Source organism: Cardiocondyla obscurior, linkage group LG01 (genome assembly GCF_019399895.1).
Source record: "Cardiocondyla obscurior isolate alpha-2009 linkage group LG01, Cobs3.1, whole genome shotgun sequence".
In the NCBI taxonomy this organism is placed as follows: Eukaryota; Metazoa; Arthropoda; class Insecta; order Hymenoptera; family Formicidae; genus Cardiocondyla; species Cardiocondyla obscurior.
The window spans coordinates 292019-309951 of NC_091864.1; the positions used below are offsets into that span (position 1 = coordinate 292019).

The window sequence follows — 17933 nt, forward strand, 5'->3', positions numbered from 1 at the left end:
TTAAGGCATCACCGGGACCGTCCTCATTGGGCAGCGACCCAAGCCTCGAAAGTCTGATACGTCTTCCATCTCGTGTCCTACGTCGTCTCGCCCCCATCCCCCCCTGCTTGGTCCACCCCCCTCGCACCCCTGACCGACGTTGTGTTTCGTGCACGACGTCTACCGATTCGTGTTTCTGGGACGGATCGCGGACATGCATCGACCCCGCTGTCGCCTAGAACCCTGTGTACCGAGAGCCCGCGTCAATAATTAACGCCCGACTGATCCGACAACTTCGTCGACCCGTTTGAGTCAAGGGGTGCACGAAGGGGGTGTCCGCCGATATACCGTAGGACGCGAAAGCTCGATCGTTAGCGAAGATTGCGCCTCGGAAATCGCCGCGATTCAGCTCTCGAGATTCTCGGGAGTCACTTGTCGGTAATGCCGATATAATACGCGAAGAAACGCGGTTGCCTTTGCGCAAAACGGGGCGGAATCGGGGACAAATGGAAATGAGCCTCGCCGCCTTTAAAGCCGGCTATTTTTCACACCGCTATCGTCGATGCTAAGCGTTAGAAAAAGCCTTCCCGACGTATCTCTTCTATTTTTGAAAATTATAAAATAAAATTCTTCCTTATTATTCCCCTTATACTTAATTCTTAATTAATTAGAAATTAATCTTCCTACGCAAATTATCTGGAATTAATTGACATCGAACTGATATTATTTCATTGTACATGCAAAGAATTGAAAAATAATAATAATGGAAGGCTTTTCCGTTCGGGCGAGCTAAGCTGGCTCCAGCGTAACGTTCTATAATCCGTTTCGGCAAATCCAAAACACTTCACTAACACCGGTCGCATGCCGCAATTGCGCCAAGCGGATTAATTAAATACGGTAGAGAAAAAACGCGAGCCGTTTATACTCGCGCGAAGTCACGCGAAAATTATGCCGCTTGCAACAAATGCCGCGACAGATGTTTCTGCTCCGTATCGCCGTTTATGGGATTACGATATTCATTTTAATCCCGTGCGCGGCTATTGTTCCGTAAATTGTCCCAATATCTTCTGCTATTATAGATCGGAGGGATACGAAAAGATAGCCATCGATACGTGCGCCTAATCGAGTCTAACGAAAGAAATCGGTAATGACATTCGCATTATTCTTCCCCCGCGAGATTTGAATCGTAAAAAGTTTCTCGCGAGCAACGCATATATCTATATCTCCGTCGTGTATTAGGTTTATCTTTCTTCTTTTTCACCCGCTCTCAGAACGCTGACGATAACGAATTCCGCTTGGCACCTCGCGCGTTTATCTCGCGCGAAGACGAATTCGAGCGAACGGGATCGCGGCTGGTTTTTTTCCCCCGAGCGCGTAACTAATTTAACGACGACAATTTGTACGGCAATCTACCCGGGGAATCGGGGCGACGGATACGACAGCGGGATCCTCCCCGAAAGAAAGGAAAACTGATCTCGGGCTATTAACTCGCGCGGGTCGCGCCTCGCCGACCGATCGAGAGTTCGCCGATAGAAAAACTCGAGGCTTTTCCTCGGATATCGCGGGTGGCAATCCGCGCAATTCGCGCCCGCATTCGACGGCGTCCTACTTGACGATCGGCGGAAGAACCCGGCAACGCTCTCCTTTTTTTTTTTTCTTCTCGCCTAATGAAATCGGGATTGATTTTCTCTTCTTCCGCGAGTGAAACGACCGTAATAAAAGGGATTCTCGGGCGCGTCGCAGCAGGCCCTTCCGATGTAACTTCGGCGAGAGAATTTTATTCCCGTCTCGTTTCAAGGTTTGTAAAGACTTCGCGAGCCGCGGGAACCCTTCGTTCTCATATCGCGCGACCTCCGTATCTTCGTTTCGCGCTGACGGGCGAGAGTGTACGAGCGCGGACCCGCATGGAATTTATTTATTAGCCCACACATATTCCCGAGCCACAAAGCGGATTGGACTTTACGACAATGATTCCGGCCAGACAGCCCGATGAAAATATTCCTCGCGCTTCGCATCGCTTCAAATCTCGCAGTTCTTGCTTTCAAACTAAATGTCGAATGTCAACCGGGGATTTTTTTATTTGTAACCACCGATGGCTCTCCGAATCGATAACTCCCGATCGGAAAAAAAAAAATGGGAGGCTTTCGAGTGGACTTCCGAGATGCAATTAAATGGGAAAGAATAATCTTATTGTCCACGTTCGACTTTACGTCCTCCGCAGATTTTTAATTCGTCGTTTGACTACCGCGACCTTCGCGATGAATTGGAAATTTTTAATAAATCAAGTCTCTGCCCTCCGATATCTTTCTCGAGGAATTCATCATCGAAATGAAAAGATACGAATGTCTTTGTATTATTCAATAAAGGCTCATTAAAAATTCAAGTCACCGCCGTCTCTGAATTATTCCAGAATTAATACGAGACGAGGCAAGTGTCCGCGATTTAGGGAACAAAAAAAAATTGATGAAAAAAAGGAAAGGGAATTTACAAAAGCCCCGGGAAAGTGCCTAACCCTTAAACATCCGCTCTTTTAAACGACGCTGGTTTAGTCGTCCTATACACGTCGAGTGATATTTTCTACGCCGGGCGCTTCCATCGTAAAACCAGATATACGATCGACTTCACGTCGCACACGTACGCTAAAGATCGTTTTCCAACGAGCGTACGTCACTTCGCGCCCGAGAACTTTGCTAAACGACTCGCGAGGATGCACAATAAACACGTGCATGAACATTAAATACGGAGAAAGAATATTTCAACTAAAATTCAAGAAACTAATCAGGTCTCTTCTACTTTTTTCCTTTTCTAACAAAATACAAGTTCTCTCTTAAACGCGCACGGCATAGGAAAACTGTGACAAGTTACAAAGCTCGCGCGTCATTAGATTCGAACATGAATTAATAATATTAATTTTTTTATAATAATTACAATTGAGTGACTTACGACCGACGGCGTTCGATATCCTTTTTTTATTCCGTGGCATTATTTTGTCTCCCTCGAGTGTCTCAAAAATTATTTGTCCGAAAGGAGATGAGAATCTCAGCGCGACGAAGACGGGCGAGGTGTAGATCTCTTACTCTAACATGGCGATCGTCCGAACTCGATGAACGTCGTCGAAGGAGATGGCGAGTGAAGGCGTCGGTGCTGCCGGACGCGCGGCGCAATTCACGCCGGACGCTCCGAGCGCTGCGCCCGCTTCGTAACCTCATCGTTCCGAAGCACTTTTTCGATGCACGAAATAAAGCTCAAAACGACGAGTAGAATGGCTCAGACGTGCAAAATATGATTGCTCGTTCCCGGATCGACGACGTCGACACTAATTTGTATGCGAGATTATCCTGATCGCGGCCGAAAATACGCGAAATTGCGGAGCGATTATCACCACGTCCGCGCGCCCGAGCCTCCGCAACTAGACTAAGATGGCCGTTAGAGATTCCGGCCCCTTAGATGAAAAGAGACAACCGCGTAAAAAGAGTGAGACGGTCGATAAAATAAATCAATTGACCGTTCACATTTTTTTCATGATTCCGAGATCAATCGTCGCTTTCGACCCCCCGAATTGTCGTACTTTATAAAACTACACCAATTAGTAATACTAATTTTTTTTTCAGATAGGACTGCGGAATTTATTAGCCTTTAATTAATTTCTATTAAATATCGTAAATTTTAGTTACACGTTCGCGTAAGTTGAGCGTTAAAATTATCGGCGATACTTCGGCGATGCGCCTCGAAAGCTGTGCGGAAAACAGGCAGAGCTTTTGCTTCTCGCATTTTGTTTCTGGACGATGGTAAGCTGCGTCGGTGCGGGATAAAACAAATCGTGACAAAAAGTTTCATCGATAATTCACATCAGTCGCGGTAAATAACTTTCAGGTGTACCGCCATAAAGATATCCCGTGACCGGGCCACGGACTGAAATCCCAAACGGCAAAGGCAGATAAGGAACTATGAATTTTTCAAGCCACAATCTTGGGACGTATCCCAACGCTTCCTGCTTGGCTTCGCGAAAAAAAAAATTTCATTTATTTGAGCGACTACTAACGATACCTAAACGCATTACGTTGCGTGAGTTCCGACGCGTTCTAAAAAAAATTCGATCTATATTTTTTCTATAACAAACGTTTAATTTGCAAGCGATGACTCGCAGCGTGACGTCGCCTTTGCTTTCGTAATGCCGGGGCAAAAACATTCAGAGTCGTCGACGAAGACGACGGAGTTGTTTTTCCGGGGCGAAGCTACGTTAATTAAATGACGCGAGAGAGGATCTCTTCGCGGAGGATCACAAACGCACCGTGAAGTTTCACCGGCGACGATGACGCGACACACTTTCGTCACATTTGCCCACCCAGGCGACTTCGCATCTCATCGCGAAGCGAACGGTCGTTTGTTACCGGCAACTTATGAACGAATTATACAATAATTACCATTTAATTAATTCCGCCGCCTTTCCCGCTCATATATGTAATTTAATGGATGACGCGGAGATATCGGCCGATGATACGTCCGGCCGGCCAGCGACCGATGCATTAACGGTAAAATATTCGGCCGGACGTTAACGAGCGGTACCGGAAGCTCGTAGACAAATAGCAATTAGAGGACACCGCTGTTCCCGTCCGAAACGAGAACAAAAGGTCGCCGCTAGTCCGCCGCGCCGATCGATTCGACAAGATTTATATTCGGCGGCGTGGTCCCGGGAGAGACCGCGGGAATAAAAAGACGAGGGACGAGCCGTCGGACATCTATGAGAACACTGAGTCACAATAGTTCCTCAGCAGATACCTCTCGGTGGCGTACGTACACAAACGTCCTATACTCCAAGAGAATAATATCGCCCGCGGCCGTCGAAATATTGGCATCCGGCCAAATGGAAATAAATAAAGAACCGGAGGGTGGAGGAGGAGTCGTTCCCTGTCGCGACACGCTCGGACGTATCGCGTATGTCGCGTTACACACGATGCCGCATTGATTTAAATTCGTCATACGCCAGCAAAACACCGGGGTGCACCTGTGCCGCGATCTGAATGCAACTCGAATCCGCCGGAAAGCGATACTATCTCGCATTTGATTCGCAAAGCGAGGCGGCAGGTTCTTCCCGAAAGTGGAAACGTTTCGTGAAAGGATCGTTAAAGCTAGAAAAACAAAAGACACCGCCGCCGATGAAGACCCGTAAAACGTAATTTTGGGAGACGCTACGCTATTACTTTACGTAGGAGCCACTCGGTCTGAGAGATCTCGAAAAGTAATAAAACGTGATGTGAGGGGTCGCGTCTCGAGTGACCCGTTGTTACTTTCTTATTCCATTATTTTACAACGGTCTTTAATGAAGGCCCGTTCTATCACTATGATCTCTCTATTCGTTTCGCCTCGCAACTTAAGCACCATCATTTCCACCGCGCTCGGTTTTTAACTGCCACCCTACCACTTGTCCCATTTATCCTTTTCACCGCGAAATACATTCCGGCAGAAATTTTCCGCGCTTCCCACGATTATCATCGTGGAACGGTTTAATGAAAAAACTTTATTTTATGCCACCCCGCTTTCAGCCCGCGTGAACTACATCGAGTTGGATTTCACGCACGAACGCGTGGCTACGCAGTCACATCTGAAAGTCGGGGCAACATTAATAATGCCTAAAGCTCGCGTTTATCTATATTCGTATGTTAAGAGAATAGAGACGTAACGCGTGAAAGCATGTAGCATTGGTTGGTACACGAATTAAACAAAATGCTTTGAGACTTCGTCTGAATCGCGCTTGAATATACATATTTTCTTATTGCACGCATATATGCGCTTTATAAAATTAACACTTCTTTATGATAAAGAAGTATAAACGAACAGCAAAAAATAAAATATTACATCGCAATAAATCATAAATTATAAATAATGAAATAAAAATTGTTAGTTTAAACTCATTAATTTTTTTTCTCATCTAAAGCAACTTGTTTTAAATAATTTAAATTAATAATATAGTAAAAAAGTTTTCTACCTTTTTCGCGTGCTGATCTTCGAGCTCGAGTTTCTCCTGAGTAACCGCAAGGCTGATCAGCTCATCTAGCTTTTCTTGAGTTGTATCTTCACCTGTTGTTCTTAACGCTGCCTTCAATTTACCTTCGTTAATTATCTAAAATCAAATAATTGTTCTATGAAAATAGTGATGATTAATCAACGTTATTTTTAATCACGTGTAAAAATTGCGTTGTGCTCCGGCACACCACAGCGTTTTAAAAATATAAATTTAAAGCCAAATTTACGTTACTTAAAATGCTAACAACTCACTCTTAATTTTTCCATTTCTTTTTGCAAATTGTTGACTTTGTGATACATATGCAGGACGAATAAATCGAAGGCTTCCTCACTGACAGACAGCTTCTTATCATGAATATTTATACTTGGAAACAGAATGTGTAATTCTTCGTTAAAGTTCTCCCGCGCTGCCTGCACCTGCTTCCAGTAACGTTCCGCGACGTTACCGCTCTGCAGCTCCTCGATGTATTTTTTCTTAGCTTCGTCTATGTCATCCATAATTTTTTTTATGTTTTGCCTCGCGGCGACTTTTACGTGGCCGGCTGCTTCAAGCATAGATTTATCATCGATTAGATTGTACATGCGTTTCAGAGAATCCAAGGCATCCTTCGCGTGTTCTTCTGCCTGCTGCACGGCCTGTTTTTTCTTTTCTGTCGCCTCTTTTAACCTGTAAACGTGACAAATCCGATTACGTAATCGACATATAAATGAAGCGTGAAACAATTATATTATAAGCATAACAATTACCTTTGCCAGACGACTCCGGTTATTGTAGTACCAGCATTTTCAACTACTTTAACAATATCCCGATTATATTCTTGAAGCGCGTGCACTGCTCTATGATAGGCCTCAGTAGCTTTAGCTGCAGCTTCATCACAGTACTTCTCCAGCTCGACAAGATTTTTCGGCATTAATTCATCCCGTGCAGGTTTAGCAGGCGTTGATTTTTTAACTAGAAAAATATTATTTATTAGATAACCTGAATAAACTTCATATAAAACGATTATGACAAATATTACTAACATACCAACGTCTACTTTTTCGGCTTTCTCTTTACTAACACGAATTTCAGTGTAATTCCTGTTAGAAGATGTTTCTTTCTGCTCGGCCAATGGTTTAAAAGCTGGTTTGGGTGCTATAATAGACACATATGCACATATAAAATTGTTAAATGTTAGTGGGAGCATTATTTAATAATTATGTATGCACTTATATGTTATTTACTTATTATTAATATGTAGTCTATACAAAATTGTTAAAAAAAAAAATCTAATTAAGAGAGTAAATATATTAAAAAAAAAAGGGCATGGATCAAGGTATTAGGAACTGAGATCGGGACTCACGTATATATTCTACAACTTTTGCGTACTGTATTCTTGTCTGACCTGGTTCTGGTTCTGATGCCTCCTTGACGAACAAGCCCAATATCCTAAAAAAAAAAATAAAAATATATCAGTAAAATAAATAATTATTTATTAAAATCACAATTCTTATTGTCTTACGTCTGCTTTAACGTTTCAAAAAACGTGAGTACGACGTTGAACGACTTCGATTCTTCTAAAAAGATAATTTGAATAGCCTTGTCTGTGCCAGGAATCCATCCTTCAAGTGTAGCCCGAACTTCAGGGTTTCGTTTTGCATATGTTAATATTCCTAAGGTACCTATTGTTACAGCTCCTAGAGTTACCAATGTTCCTGAGCCTCTACTTTTTTCACTGTAAAGAAACACAAATAATTAAAATGTTCTTTTCCTTGTCTTTGCATTCTTAAAATCTACACATACCCTTTTGGCGATGTCGAATACTTGGGTCCAGGAAACCTGGATATAAACCTGACATCTCTGTACAGCCTAAAAAAATATAAGCTCTGTATTATTATGTAAAGAAACCTATAATGCAAATAAATGACAAAATATGAAATAAAACTGCATTTCCCTAAAAACTATGTGTGCATTAATTGTGTTAATTGATAAAATCGTGATACAGCAAATGCTACTCACAGCATTATTCATTTTTATTTTAGAAAAAGCACACAAATGAACATAACCTCACCGCGCCACAATTTTATCCATAAAATCGCGCTTAAATTGCTTAGAGACGTATTGTCAATCACATTTCGGGATTAATAAAACGCGAGGACGATTTCCTCTGGACTATGATAGATGTTACGTGATCGAGAAGACCTCGAATGAGTCTCGGACTCACCTTCCATCCGGTTCATACTTGACGCGCGCCCGGGATTCGTAGTACCTGGCCGACAGGTGCAGCCTGGAGCCGTGTTTTCTCACCTGAAAAAAAAAAAAGCGTATCAGAACTCCTGGAAGTTATGTAAGCTCGTTAAAACATGCCATCTTTGTCACGCGCGCGAGGGGAGGGGAAGCCAGGAAACGTCGCTCGCGGGCGCTCGACGGAGGAGTCCAAGGAACGTCTGTTGTGAATTGTCTGGACGTCTGTCGTCGGTCGCCGACGACGCGGCCGACGGTCTACGGGACGGTGGAGTCGGTCAAATCACGCGGGAACGGCGCGGCACTGTCGCGAGGACACGACGTCACCCGAGTCGTCGCGTCGCGGTGATAATAGCACGCGACCGGGTTCTCCTCCACGCGAGCAGCGTCCTCGGGGAATGGTCTCGCTACACCCGGACGACGGGCACCCGTCGGTTACGTACCCGAGTCACACCGTTGCACGGGAATTTTAATCCGATTCGGAACATCCTTTCGAGCGGCCGGTCAGGGCTGCCAGCGGGAAAAGAGGAACGGCGGCACGGCGGGCCAAACAGCTGCGCCAATGTTGGCCAAAGTCGGAGTCGGCACGGAATCGGACAGGACGGACAGGGCTACGCGCAGAGAAGGATGCTGCGTGTCGTGAGCTCGGCGCTGCGAGGTGAGCAACCGCGAATCGTGATTGCGATATTGTCAACGGCGTTGCGAGTCGCCGCCACACGGTCGGCACGGTATCGCGGATCGACGCGTCCGAGCGATCTTGCGTCACGCCGCTCCGCAAATTGTACTTTTGGAGGTTAAGTCCGCTGCTCGCCGTCCGCGGCGGATAGACGGCGGGAACGTCGGAATCGAAACGCGGGCGTTCAACGGAGACCCTTTGCTTTTTGATTTTAGATTTTAGAAATCGCTATTTAATTTAATTAGATAGGAAGCCAGTTATTTTTTTATTTTATTAAATATTTTAATGAGGTCACAATTTAAAGAAAGATTTAATTCTGTAGTCTTGACAAAGCTAGCAGTTCTACTGTTAAATTTATTTTAGTATAGTGTTCTAATTAATAGTTCTAATTAATATTCTTTTCAGGAATTGCGGCAAGGGCGACAAGTACGAGTATAGTAAGCCACACTGTTTCAAAATGCAGTCCCTTTCTGACTTCTATGCAAGGTAGAGAGTTTGGAGCACTGTCAATTGCTATCCAGAAGATGTCAGCTGTTTATCCCACCCAACACAAAACATTATTGAGGTAATGTAGAATGTTACAGAATTAACATACCGATTCTATTGTAGCAAATAATAATGTACAAACTATAAAAGTAGCATTTTTTCAGTCGTGAAACAGCAGAAAACCGGCTTGCTTTGCCAGCAGAACCTATTAACGTGCCCGTGAGAACATTGATCAAGTTCTCTAAGAAGAAAGGAACACGTAAATGTGTAAAGACGGTCTTGAGTCGTTTCTACCGATTGCATTGGTAATGCTTAAGCATGAATAAACTCATTGCTTTACTTTTAAAAACTACAATAATTATTTCTGAATGATTTTGTCACGAGTTCAAGTTTACGCAACTAAATGTTACAGGGGTATCTGGATCAGAACGAGAAGTGGGCGGCATAATAAATTGTGGACCAAGTCAGCTTCCAGGAGAAAAAGGCTGCGAACCCATGTGTTTTGCAACGCCCAGCAGTCGACGTTACTAGATAAAATGACTTGTAAATACTGGCGCAGACGGCATTACTACGTTGACGATCCATACGAGCCGTATCACAGCCGCGAGGAATTTTCAATTACGCGGAGAAATCCATTACCTTAACTACCGTCTAACTATTAATCGCTGAACGATTGTAATTTCGATTTAAAGAGTATTAAAGATGATACTGTTAAAATGGGCCGCGTTTTTTCTCAACGAAAAGTTGTGCTTAGCACAGTGACTGCCGTTGCACTGCAAGATATTTAATAAATATCGTTAGATTGAACGTAATTTTATACATCTCTTATTTTTTCTAATTATAAAGAAAATATTACAAAAAAATCACCTTAGAAATATTTGTATTGGTTCTCCGAGTTGCATTTAAAAATTTGTTCAACGCTATCCTGACTTGTATGTTTTAATCTACTTTGTAAATGTGTTTTTTTTTTATTAGAATAAAAATCTTGCGAAATTAAGAAGCACGAAAATAACGTGCCTATTGATATATGCGATTTATATATTTCTTGTTGCAAAAATGAAAGTTATTTATTGGCACGATCGATATCACTTTGAAACGATAAGATAGTGTTGCGCAACATTATCTTATCGCTTTGCAGTTAATATTGTACATTATAACGTACATTTCGCAAGCGGCCGGTTACGCTAGGCGATTTATTTTTTTGATTTCCCTTTTCCTCCCTTTTTCATCGATTTGTCGAAAATCAGCCTTTTCGTCTTTTTTATCAGAGGGTCACGTGGTCGAGCCCCCAACACGCGACGCTCGAGAGCGTGGCCTTTCAGTCGCGTTTCGTCTCTCGTAGCGTTTGTATCTCCCGACTGTGTCAGCACCTTTAGCTCCCTATCTCGCTCTCGCCGGTGATAACGCTCGCGAAAACAAAAAAATGTCGTATCGCGGAAAATTCCGACTGCTGGGAAGGGCATATACCGCGTTTGGAGCGAAGAACGAGAGCAATTCTTGCCTCGCTAACGCTACCGGCAGTAGAAACTTCTCCGTAAGCCGCACGCTCGATATGAGGTAAGCAGTGTTACGTTCAGGGCCGCAGCTCGCGAGAGGTACGTGATTTTTTTTTTGCGTTTCAAGCCCTCGAAACGGCCTCGTGGTCTCGAGACGCAGACGCTCGATCCGAAGAACCAGGATGCCGTTGCATCGGACGACCGCGGTATTTCGACCTAGAGACGGTACTCCGGTCCGGCTCGACTTTAGGATCTCGTCATATGATCTCGGACTAGTTATTTTGTTCACCGAGTACGTTTACCGAGTCCGAACCTGAACATAATCTTTTGTACGCGGCCGGACAAATCCTGCCACGTCACATTTGGTCCTATTTCATTGTCTGGTCGTTCGTCCATATCTAGCAGAGTCACGCGCACGTCTGCTTCTATTAAAAGAGAGCGTATCCGAAGCTATATACGTATCTGGGATCCATCGGAAAGTCTAGCTCTCTAGTGTAAAGATCGCGTGTCTCGAGAGAATAATTTAGACGGAGCCCAAGTAAACACGATGGGAATCAGTGCTAATGGAAATTATCCGAAGTACTGAAAATTGGTCCCGCGGTTTAAAAGCTGTAATTATTATAATAATTTTTTTTTTTAATTTATTAACTTTACACACGTTGTCAGTCGATGAATAACACGTCGCGGATTTCGTTAAATCCTAAAATTTCAAAAGCGAAGGTTTTTAAGCGCGTACCCGTACACTTACACATATAAATGCACGGGCGCGATGTATGAGTATGCTAATGGGAAACATGTTTTTATCGCGGCGAGGCCCACGTGCTGACTCAAGTATTTCGAAACAGACATTTATGTCACATTAACTAACTTTTTTCCGTCCGTGGTCGTTTCGCAAGGAGTAAATTTTCAGAAAAAAAAAATTAAAATAAAACAAATTAAAACAAATATTGCGAAAACGCTATCTCGGAGAGCAAATCCGTAACTCAATCCTTTTTTAATTATTCTGTTAATTTCCTTCGTTGCATATATGAATACCGTCGCTTATCTTTATCGTTCTGGTACGTTTCGCCGCTTGTTGCGATACTTGGGGTACCACGAACGCGAAATGATAAAAGACGCGCCACATTTAGAAAGTCGGGTCGCGCATGACGTAACGTAGCGGGACAATTTATCTCGACCGGGTTTCCTCGTTACTTAACGCAGTTGTCAATCGCAATATTTTCGCAGATTCGTTCAGTTCACGAACAAGGGCGGGGGTCCGCAGCATCTCGGGGTTCAGCTGAAGCAAGGGGGTGACATCATTGCCGTGTCCGCGGTCGATTCGCGGATACCGAACACGCTGAAAAAGTTTCTGGAGGGCGGCGACGATCTCCTCAAGAAAGCCAAGAGGTAAGAGAACAATTTAAACAATTGCATTTCGCAAGAAAAAAAAATCCCGTCTTCGCATTTTTGCCGAAGAGATCATGCACCGCATCGATACATTGAGATATGCGATCGTATACGTCATGTTGCTTGTAACGATTGCATATTAATATTTACGCCTGACGCGATCCGCAATCATCACGCGTAATTTATTTTTATTCGACTGAAATGCGAACAAATTGTAATGGAAAGTGGTTTTGACGTAGATAAGTGATAAGGCTGCAGTCGTTGCTCTTTAACTCCGTGATTACCCTCGACGTTTTTTAATTTTTTTTTTTTACGACGAATACTGACTGGAAAGCTTGTAAATTAGATATTTTTTACGATTAAAAATTTTATCTGAGAATCAGAACTATTATAATAACAGATCGCTCGAGAAAAAACAATCACGGCGACGCTACATTTTACTACTGTAATTATCCTCAATTAATCTCTCGTCTATCACGATCGGTTCTGACAAGAGCATTGATAATTTAATATTACATTACTTAAAATTATTTTAAAAATTTATTTTGAATCCGAGATGTAGATTTTCGAAACTATTATATTAACAAATAGATATGGATAAAGTACGAGAAAAAATCGACCTCAACATAAATTTATTTTACCAGGGACGATGATTTCGACTTGAAGAAAGCAGTGGAGAGGTTGGTGCTTTCGACATTCGATTTGTGTAATGAGTAGTTATTCTCCCCCTTTCTCCGCCCTTTGGCTAATTATCTTTATTTGTTGAACGCACATGTATAATGCTGCCGATCCCGTCTGGACAGAACATATCAACCTACACACCTTTATTAGTCAAAGTCCCTTTTTTCACCTGTTATCAATATGATAATAGCTGAAAGAAGGAAGAGTTTTCACTCGTTATCTTATCGCGTTTATTAATTTCATATCCAGTTTATACTCCTAGGATTGATTTTTCTATTTGTGTTATTAACAAGTACGCAACTAAATTCCAAGCTACGTGTTTCCGATAAAGTTGTAGGAAAATAAAACCAATAAATACTGCGCTCGGCCAATTCTTACGTAATCTTATTGCGCGTAGCTCTTTTTTCCTTTCGGCGAACAAAGAAAAAAAAAAGAAAAAAAAGGGGTAATTTCGCGTTATAATTTTCCGCGCGATATTTCACGTCGGTGTGGCTTTGGCACGCACGCCACGGTATAATCAATCACACAGCGATTGCGTAACAGAATTTAGTCGTGTACAAATAAGATAATTATCTCCTTATCAAAAATTCGGCGGACATCCTGCCCGTGATCGTGATCCAAATTGTTAATGGTAACTCCGAAACGAACGGCCTTCCAAATGAAACAGCCGTTTGTAAACGTACTCGAGATATCTTGATATCTCATATCGGTTTGACACGACATTGAGAAAAATTTTTTTAATCGGTAAAATAAAAGAAGAAAAGAAAAAAAAAAGGAGTAACCGTGTCGCGTAACAAATGTATAATGGCACAAAGTGTCCTTGCAAATTATTTTTGATTCATTAGTGGAAGACTGCTATGCGTCACGTCGTCACGTGGCATTTATGAATCGTGTATTGCATGTTTCCTGTTGTTTGACTTATCGATCTCGGCTGGGCCTCGGCAAGCACCGCTTTCTATCGATCGCATCCAGCTTCGAACTACACATCGCGAGCTTTTGAGCTTTCGCGTTGCGCCGGCGTGACGATCGAACCTTATCGCGGTAACTAACTTTCGATCAGACGGCAGCTGTTAATACTAATTCAAGACGGCGCCTTGTCCGGCTGCCAATTGGCATGCTCTCAAGTTCTTTTGGGACAGATGACACTTTTTCAGTGAAAGCAGGACACTTTCCAGTGAATGGAAAAGCGGATCTTTATCTCCCGACGAGATCGTTTCTATTTATTTTTTAATTTCGTGTATCGGTAGTGATAACGACATTTGACTATCGAACTAGGACAAGCGATAAAGGCCGATAATCAAGCCATCAGCAGGCCACACGTTTAATCATACCGAGACTTTCCGCTTCTAAACATTTATTTGCGTAATATCGCTTTCATTCACCGCTGCAGCACGTTACGAATAGCGGCATGAATGTTCGTGTAACGTAAAAGATCATTATTGCCTGCAGTGCATACATTGTTTATTGTTCACGTCATGTATGGAAATTTAATTAATAAAAGTAACGGCGTAAGCTGTCTGCAAATTAATCAGCGCTTTTATATCGTCATTAATTGGTAGTCTCTTTTCTGCTATTTCAATATCGTTCATAGCATTTTCTTTTTTAATATAAAATGTGATATCGCAGTGAAGATTACCCGGGTGCATTTTGTCGTTAAACTGTTATTAAAATAATTGTCTCGGGCGTAGGAAAAAAATTGCGTAGGCCACGCACGAACGGTACCAATTTAAAGATTAAATAACGCCGAAGCACGTTACACATCTACGTCTACGACAGTTCGAGACTTCCAAGTTTTCGTTATGTAATCCCGCGAGACACGAATCGATAAGGAAAACATTTACAAAAGCTATGAACGCGCGTTCTGGCTCGATTAAACGGAAACGGCGGCACATGCCTGACAGAAACGAAATATAAATCGCGTCGCTTATATCAATTAGCAGCGCGGAATTAACGGCGATGCCGGAATGATCGATGGGATTAAACGCTGGAGTAATTAACGGCGTTATTACATGCTCACCGCGGCAAGTAGGATTTCCTAACGAAGGCCGTCTGCTGCTCATAAAACCGCATATCGCTTATCGATAATGGCGATCGCGATTGTTAACTAACAAGGCTACTGCACAAACGTATGAAACGCGTCTCTGCATGCGAAACGTAATGGAGTATTCTCTTTATCGTTTTTGCTGTTCGTCAACCTGCCCTTTTCAATACTTTAACTTGAAGCGTTTCGATCCGCCGCGAAAGAAAGACCTGCATTTAACCGGGTTTTACCTATCGTGGAGCCGTTTGAAATTGATCGGACAATTTCGGAGCCTGATTGAAAAAACGAAGGCTAAGCGAAGCTCGACTGATTACAGAATAGTTGCCGAAGGACGCAGCATTACACCCGAGGCGGACGTTAACATCCTGGCACCCATCACGCACATGGACAAGGTCCTCTGCATCGGCCTGAATTACAGCGGGCACTGTCAGGAGCAGGGCCTGCCGACCCCGGAGAGCCCGGTGGTCTTTAACAAATTTCCTAGCAACATCATCGGGCCGCAAGACAATATTCTGCTGCCGCAAATTTCGGACGTAAGTCAGCGGCGAAAACTAATCGTAATAGGAGAACTTGATCACCGCCGATCTTACTCTATCTGGAACCGCGTATTTTTAGTCTGTCGAAATTACGTCACGATCACCGCTTTCATTTTCATTCTATATGGTTTAAGCGGAAAAAATAAGCGTTCTATTACGATAGCTTCTCACTAAGTTCGCCGCTCGAATGTCAATCGACATCGCGTGTCTGGTTGCGCGTCCTTGACACTCTGAAAAAGTAGAACGCGACACGTGCTGTTAATACACGGTGTTACGGAAGTCGCGCGGTCTGATTGAACATTTTTGCGTTTGCAGAAGGTTGACTGGGAGGCCGAGCTCGCGGTGGTGATCGGCAAGAAGTGCAAAAGTGTCAGTAACGACGACGTCGAGGACTGCATTTTTGGTTACACGGTGGCGCAGGATATTACGGCGCGAGAATGGCAAAAGTCGAAACGGAACGCCAATCAGTGGGTACTGAGTAAAGCTATGGACACGTTCTGTCCTCTCGGACCGGCCGTGATTACCAAGGAGGCGATATGCGATATTGATAATCTGTCAGTAAGGTCATGGGTAAACGGAAAGCAGAAGCAGGATGGCAATACTAACGAGCTCATCTTCAAACCCCACGAAATAGTCGTTTATATTTCGCAGTTCGTATTTCTCACGGCGATATTTGAAACATTATGTCGATAATTACGAAATTATGTTTACGATAATATTAACGCAATTAATTTTAATTAAAACTTTCAGATTTATGACATTGCTGCCGGGTGATGTAATTCTTACCGGCACGCCTGCCGGTGTAGGGTACACCCGCAACCCACCTGAATTTTTGCAAGTACTTATGTTTTTATATTTACTAATTAAATTTTATTCTACGTGTACGTATATGTGACTTGATTATTTTACGCTCGACTGCGTGTTTCAGCGCGGCGATGTACTCGAAACCGAAATCGAAAGCCTGGGACGTCTGAGAAACAAAGTGATCTGATGTAGATCGCGCCTCCATAAAACGTTAACAAAGTTTCGTGATCTTAAAAAGACTGTACCTACGTTCCTTCAGGAATCGACATCTGCGAGAACGTTGAAATTAAATCAGGAATCACATCCCGGAATCAATATCGATGGAATACAAAAAAATAGATATTCGACGACATAATTTCAGCGCGATTGCAAATGTTCTTGCCGGAAGCAGAATCGTCCTTTTCCGAGGGCACAAACAGGAAACAGAGCGCTTAGCGACATCGATAATACAGCAACGCAAATTTTTTTATGTGTCACGTATTTTATGTACTTGTATAATTAAAGCAAGATCGTTTTTACTATGGGTCTTTCTTATTTTCCCCCGTCTTATATTTTATATTTTAAATAGTATAAGATATCTTAGATTTTTTTTTTTTTTATTAACTAATAGAATCTTTAATCAAACTATTTGAAAAATAATTTAAGCGGTACTGTTAATATTAATTATTAAATGTTATTTTTTACTTTGATTGTTTGATAATGGATTTTACTTTTATCACATACTTAATTTGATATTATTATAAAGTACAGTGGTATATTACATTAGGATTCGTCCTGCGCGTTGCTACTTTCAACATATTCTTTGTACTGCTCCGGAATGCCCCTGAACATTTTTATCTTGGCTCGTATTTGTTTCCAAGTTAATTGATATTGATTTTTTTTATCCCTCGACATCGCCTGCAGAAAAAATCCAGATAATCAGCTATTATTCAAGGATAATGGTGACTTTGTCTGCACCATGCCTCACCTTGTAATCATCGCCGTATTGTTTTATTAAATAAGTAAGAAACTCCGCCTGGCTTTTTGGTAACTTGAGAAGTCGTTTCCTGGGGGCTTTCGCTTCAGCTTCCAGCTTATTCGCGACGTAACTTTTCGACGCGGTCGCGCCCGTTTTCACGTTTTCGTTATCAGACTGGTCTTCGCTTTCCATAAGTATTTTCTTTGCCTTCTCTAACATTTCCTGCTTCACGTTGGGAATTTGCACCGCCTGATTTGCGTCGTACGCTAAACCCATGTCTTTCAAGTTGATATGGGTCGATTTTGTGTCCTCCCATTCTTTTTTTATCTCATCGCTTAGTTAAATATATTAAAAAAAAAAAAGTTGTAATTAAGAATAATGTTTATTGTCACGTGCACGCGTTTTAGGTTAGAAAATTTACCAGGGAATATTCGGCAGCTTCCTAAGCTTGTCTCGCAGCCTTTTTCGATTCACGTTCTGATTAAACTTCTTCTTGCGTTTTAGCTTCTTAATCCTTTTTATCTTCATCTTGCTCTAGAGATTTATTTAACGCTTTACACGTGCGTATTCGGTGTTAGCGCTTTAGTTACGATCGTTACGATTACGCGTTCCTAAAAACATTCGCACGTGCTTCAACAA

The 17933-nt window shown here is 42.6% G+C and overlaps 4 protein-coding genes across 10 annotated transcripts in view; 2 read left to right on the forward strand and 2 right to left on the reverse strand.

The window, feature by feature from the left end:
- The window catches only part of Mitofilin (inner membrane mitochondrial protein mitofilin), a 72659-nt gene that overhangs the window by 21228 nt on the left and 33498 nt on the right, over nt 1-17933 (reverse strand). For 2 of the 6 annotated variants that reach the window (XM_070663274.1, XM_070663264.1), the window contains exons 3-10: nt 8208-8290; nt 7787-7852; nt 7506-7718; nt 7347-7432; nt 7031-7138; nt 6751-6955; nt 6256-6670; nt 5966-6100 (exon numbers count right to left, since the gene is read on the reverse strand). In XM_070663274.1, coding sequence (XP_070519375.1) covers nt 5966-6100; nt 6256-6670; nt 6751-6955; nt 7031-7138; nt 7347-7432; nt 7506-7718; nt 7787-7852; nt 8208-8290 — 1311 coding nt within the window. Of the gene's footprint in view, nt 1-5965; nt 6101-6255; nt 6671-6750; nt 6956-7030; nt 7139-7346; nt 7433-7505; nt 7719-7786; nt 7853-8207; nt 8291-8670; nt 8800-17933 lie in introns of those variants that run through there. The other 4 variants (XM_070663304.1, XM_070663293.1, XM_070663283.1 and 1 more) reach the window with 4 other exon arrangements.
- Mrpl35 (mitochondrial ribosomal protein L35) lies at nt 8750-10201 on the forward strand. The gene is made up of 4 exons (XM_070663646.1): nt 8750-8885; nt 9309-9468; nt 9554-9694; nt 9802-10201. Exons 1-4 carry the CDS (start codon nt 8855-8857, stop codon nt 10031-10033), a joined length of 564 nt encoding a protein of 187 aa, XP_070519747.1. The 5' UTR covers nt 8750-8854; the 3' UTR covers nt 10034-10201.
- LOC139106642 (oxaloacetate tautomerase fahd2, mitochondrial) lies at nt 10691-16854 on the forward strand. 2 transcript variants are annotated; one of them, XM_070663579.1, is made up of 7 exons: nt 10691-10946; nt 12113-12274; nt 12919-12954; nt 15313-15529; nt 15848-16182; nt 16283-16370; nt 16461-16854. In XM_070663579.1, exons 1-7 carry the CDS (start codon nt 10813-10815, stop codon nt 16521-16523), a joined length of 1035 nt encoding a protein of 344 aa, XP_070519680.1. In that variant the 5' UTR covers nt 10691-10812; the 3' UTR covers nt 16524-16854. The 2 variants fall into 2 exon arrangements, with proteins under 2 accessions (XP_070519680.1, XP_070519690.1); XM_070663589.1 differs by lacking the exon at nt 12919-12954 and having other exon boundaries at nt 10693-10946.
- LOC139106702 (nucleolar protein 16) lies at nt 16921-17875 on the reverse strand. Its single transcript, XM_070663643.1, has 3 exons — nt 17716-17875; nt 17304-17628; nt 16921-17233 (listed from the first exon to the last, which is right to left on the reverse strand). The coding sequence occupies exons 1-3, from the start codon at nt 17820-17822 to the stop codon at nt 17099-17101; spliced, it is 567 nt and encodes a 188-aa protein (XP_070519744.1). The 5' UTR covers nt 17823-17875; the 3' UTR covers nt 16921-17098.

What these genes read in the sequence shown, in the direction of transcription:
- Mrpl35 (XM_070663646.1), top strand. Translation starts at nt 8,855, where the DNA reads ATGCTGCGTGTCGTGAGCTCGGCGCTGCGAG. An exon ending in CAACACAAAACATTATTGAG is followed by an intron (nt 9,469 to 9,553) that starts GTAATGTAGAAT and finishes GCATTTTTTCAG; the next exon opens with TCGTGAAACAGCAGAAAACC. An exon ending in CGTTTCTACCGATTGCATTG is followed by an intron (nt 9,695 to 9,801) that starts GTAATGCTTAAG and finishes TAAATGTTACAG; the next exon opens with GGGTATCTGGATCAGAACGA.
- LOC139106642 (XM_070663579.1), top strand. Translation starts at nt 10,813, where the DNA reads ATGTCGTATCGCGGAAAATTCCGACTGCTGGGAAGGGCATATACCGCG. An exon ending in TGCTGCCGCAAATTTCGGAC is followed by an intron (nt 15,530 to 15,847) that starts GTAAGTCAGCGG and finishes TTGCGTTTGCAG; the next exon opens with AAGGTTGACTGGGAGGCCGA. An exon ending in ACCCACCTGAATTTTTGCAA is followed by an intron (nt 16,371 to 16,460) that starts GTACTTATGTTT and finishes TGCGTGTTTCAG; the next exon opens with CGCGGCGATGTACTCGAAAC.
- LOC139106702 (XM_070663643.1), bottom strand. Translation starts at nt 17,822, where the DNA reads ATGAAGATAAAAAGGATTAAGAAGCTAAAACGCAAGAAGAAGTTTAAT. An exon ending in AAGCTGCCGAATATTCCCTG is followed by an intron (nt 17,629 to 17,715) that starts GTAAATTTTCTA and finishes TATTTAACTAAG; the next exon opens with CGATGAGATAAAAAAAGAAT. An exon ending in AATACGGCGATGATTACAAG is followed by an intron (nt 17,234 to 17,303) that starts GTGAGGCATGGT and finishes TTTTTTCTGCAG; the next exon opens with GCGATGTCGAGGGATAAAAA.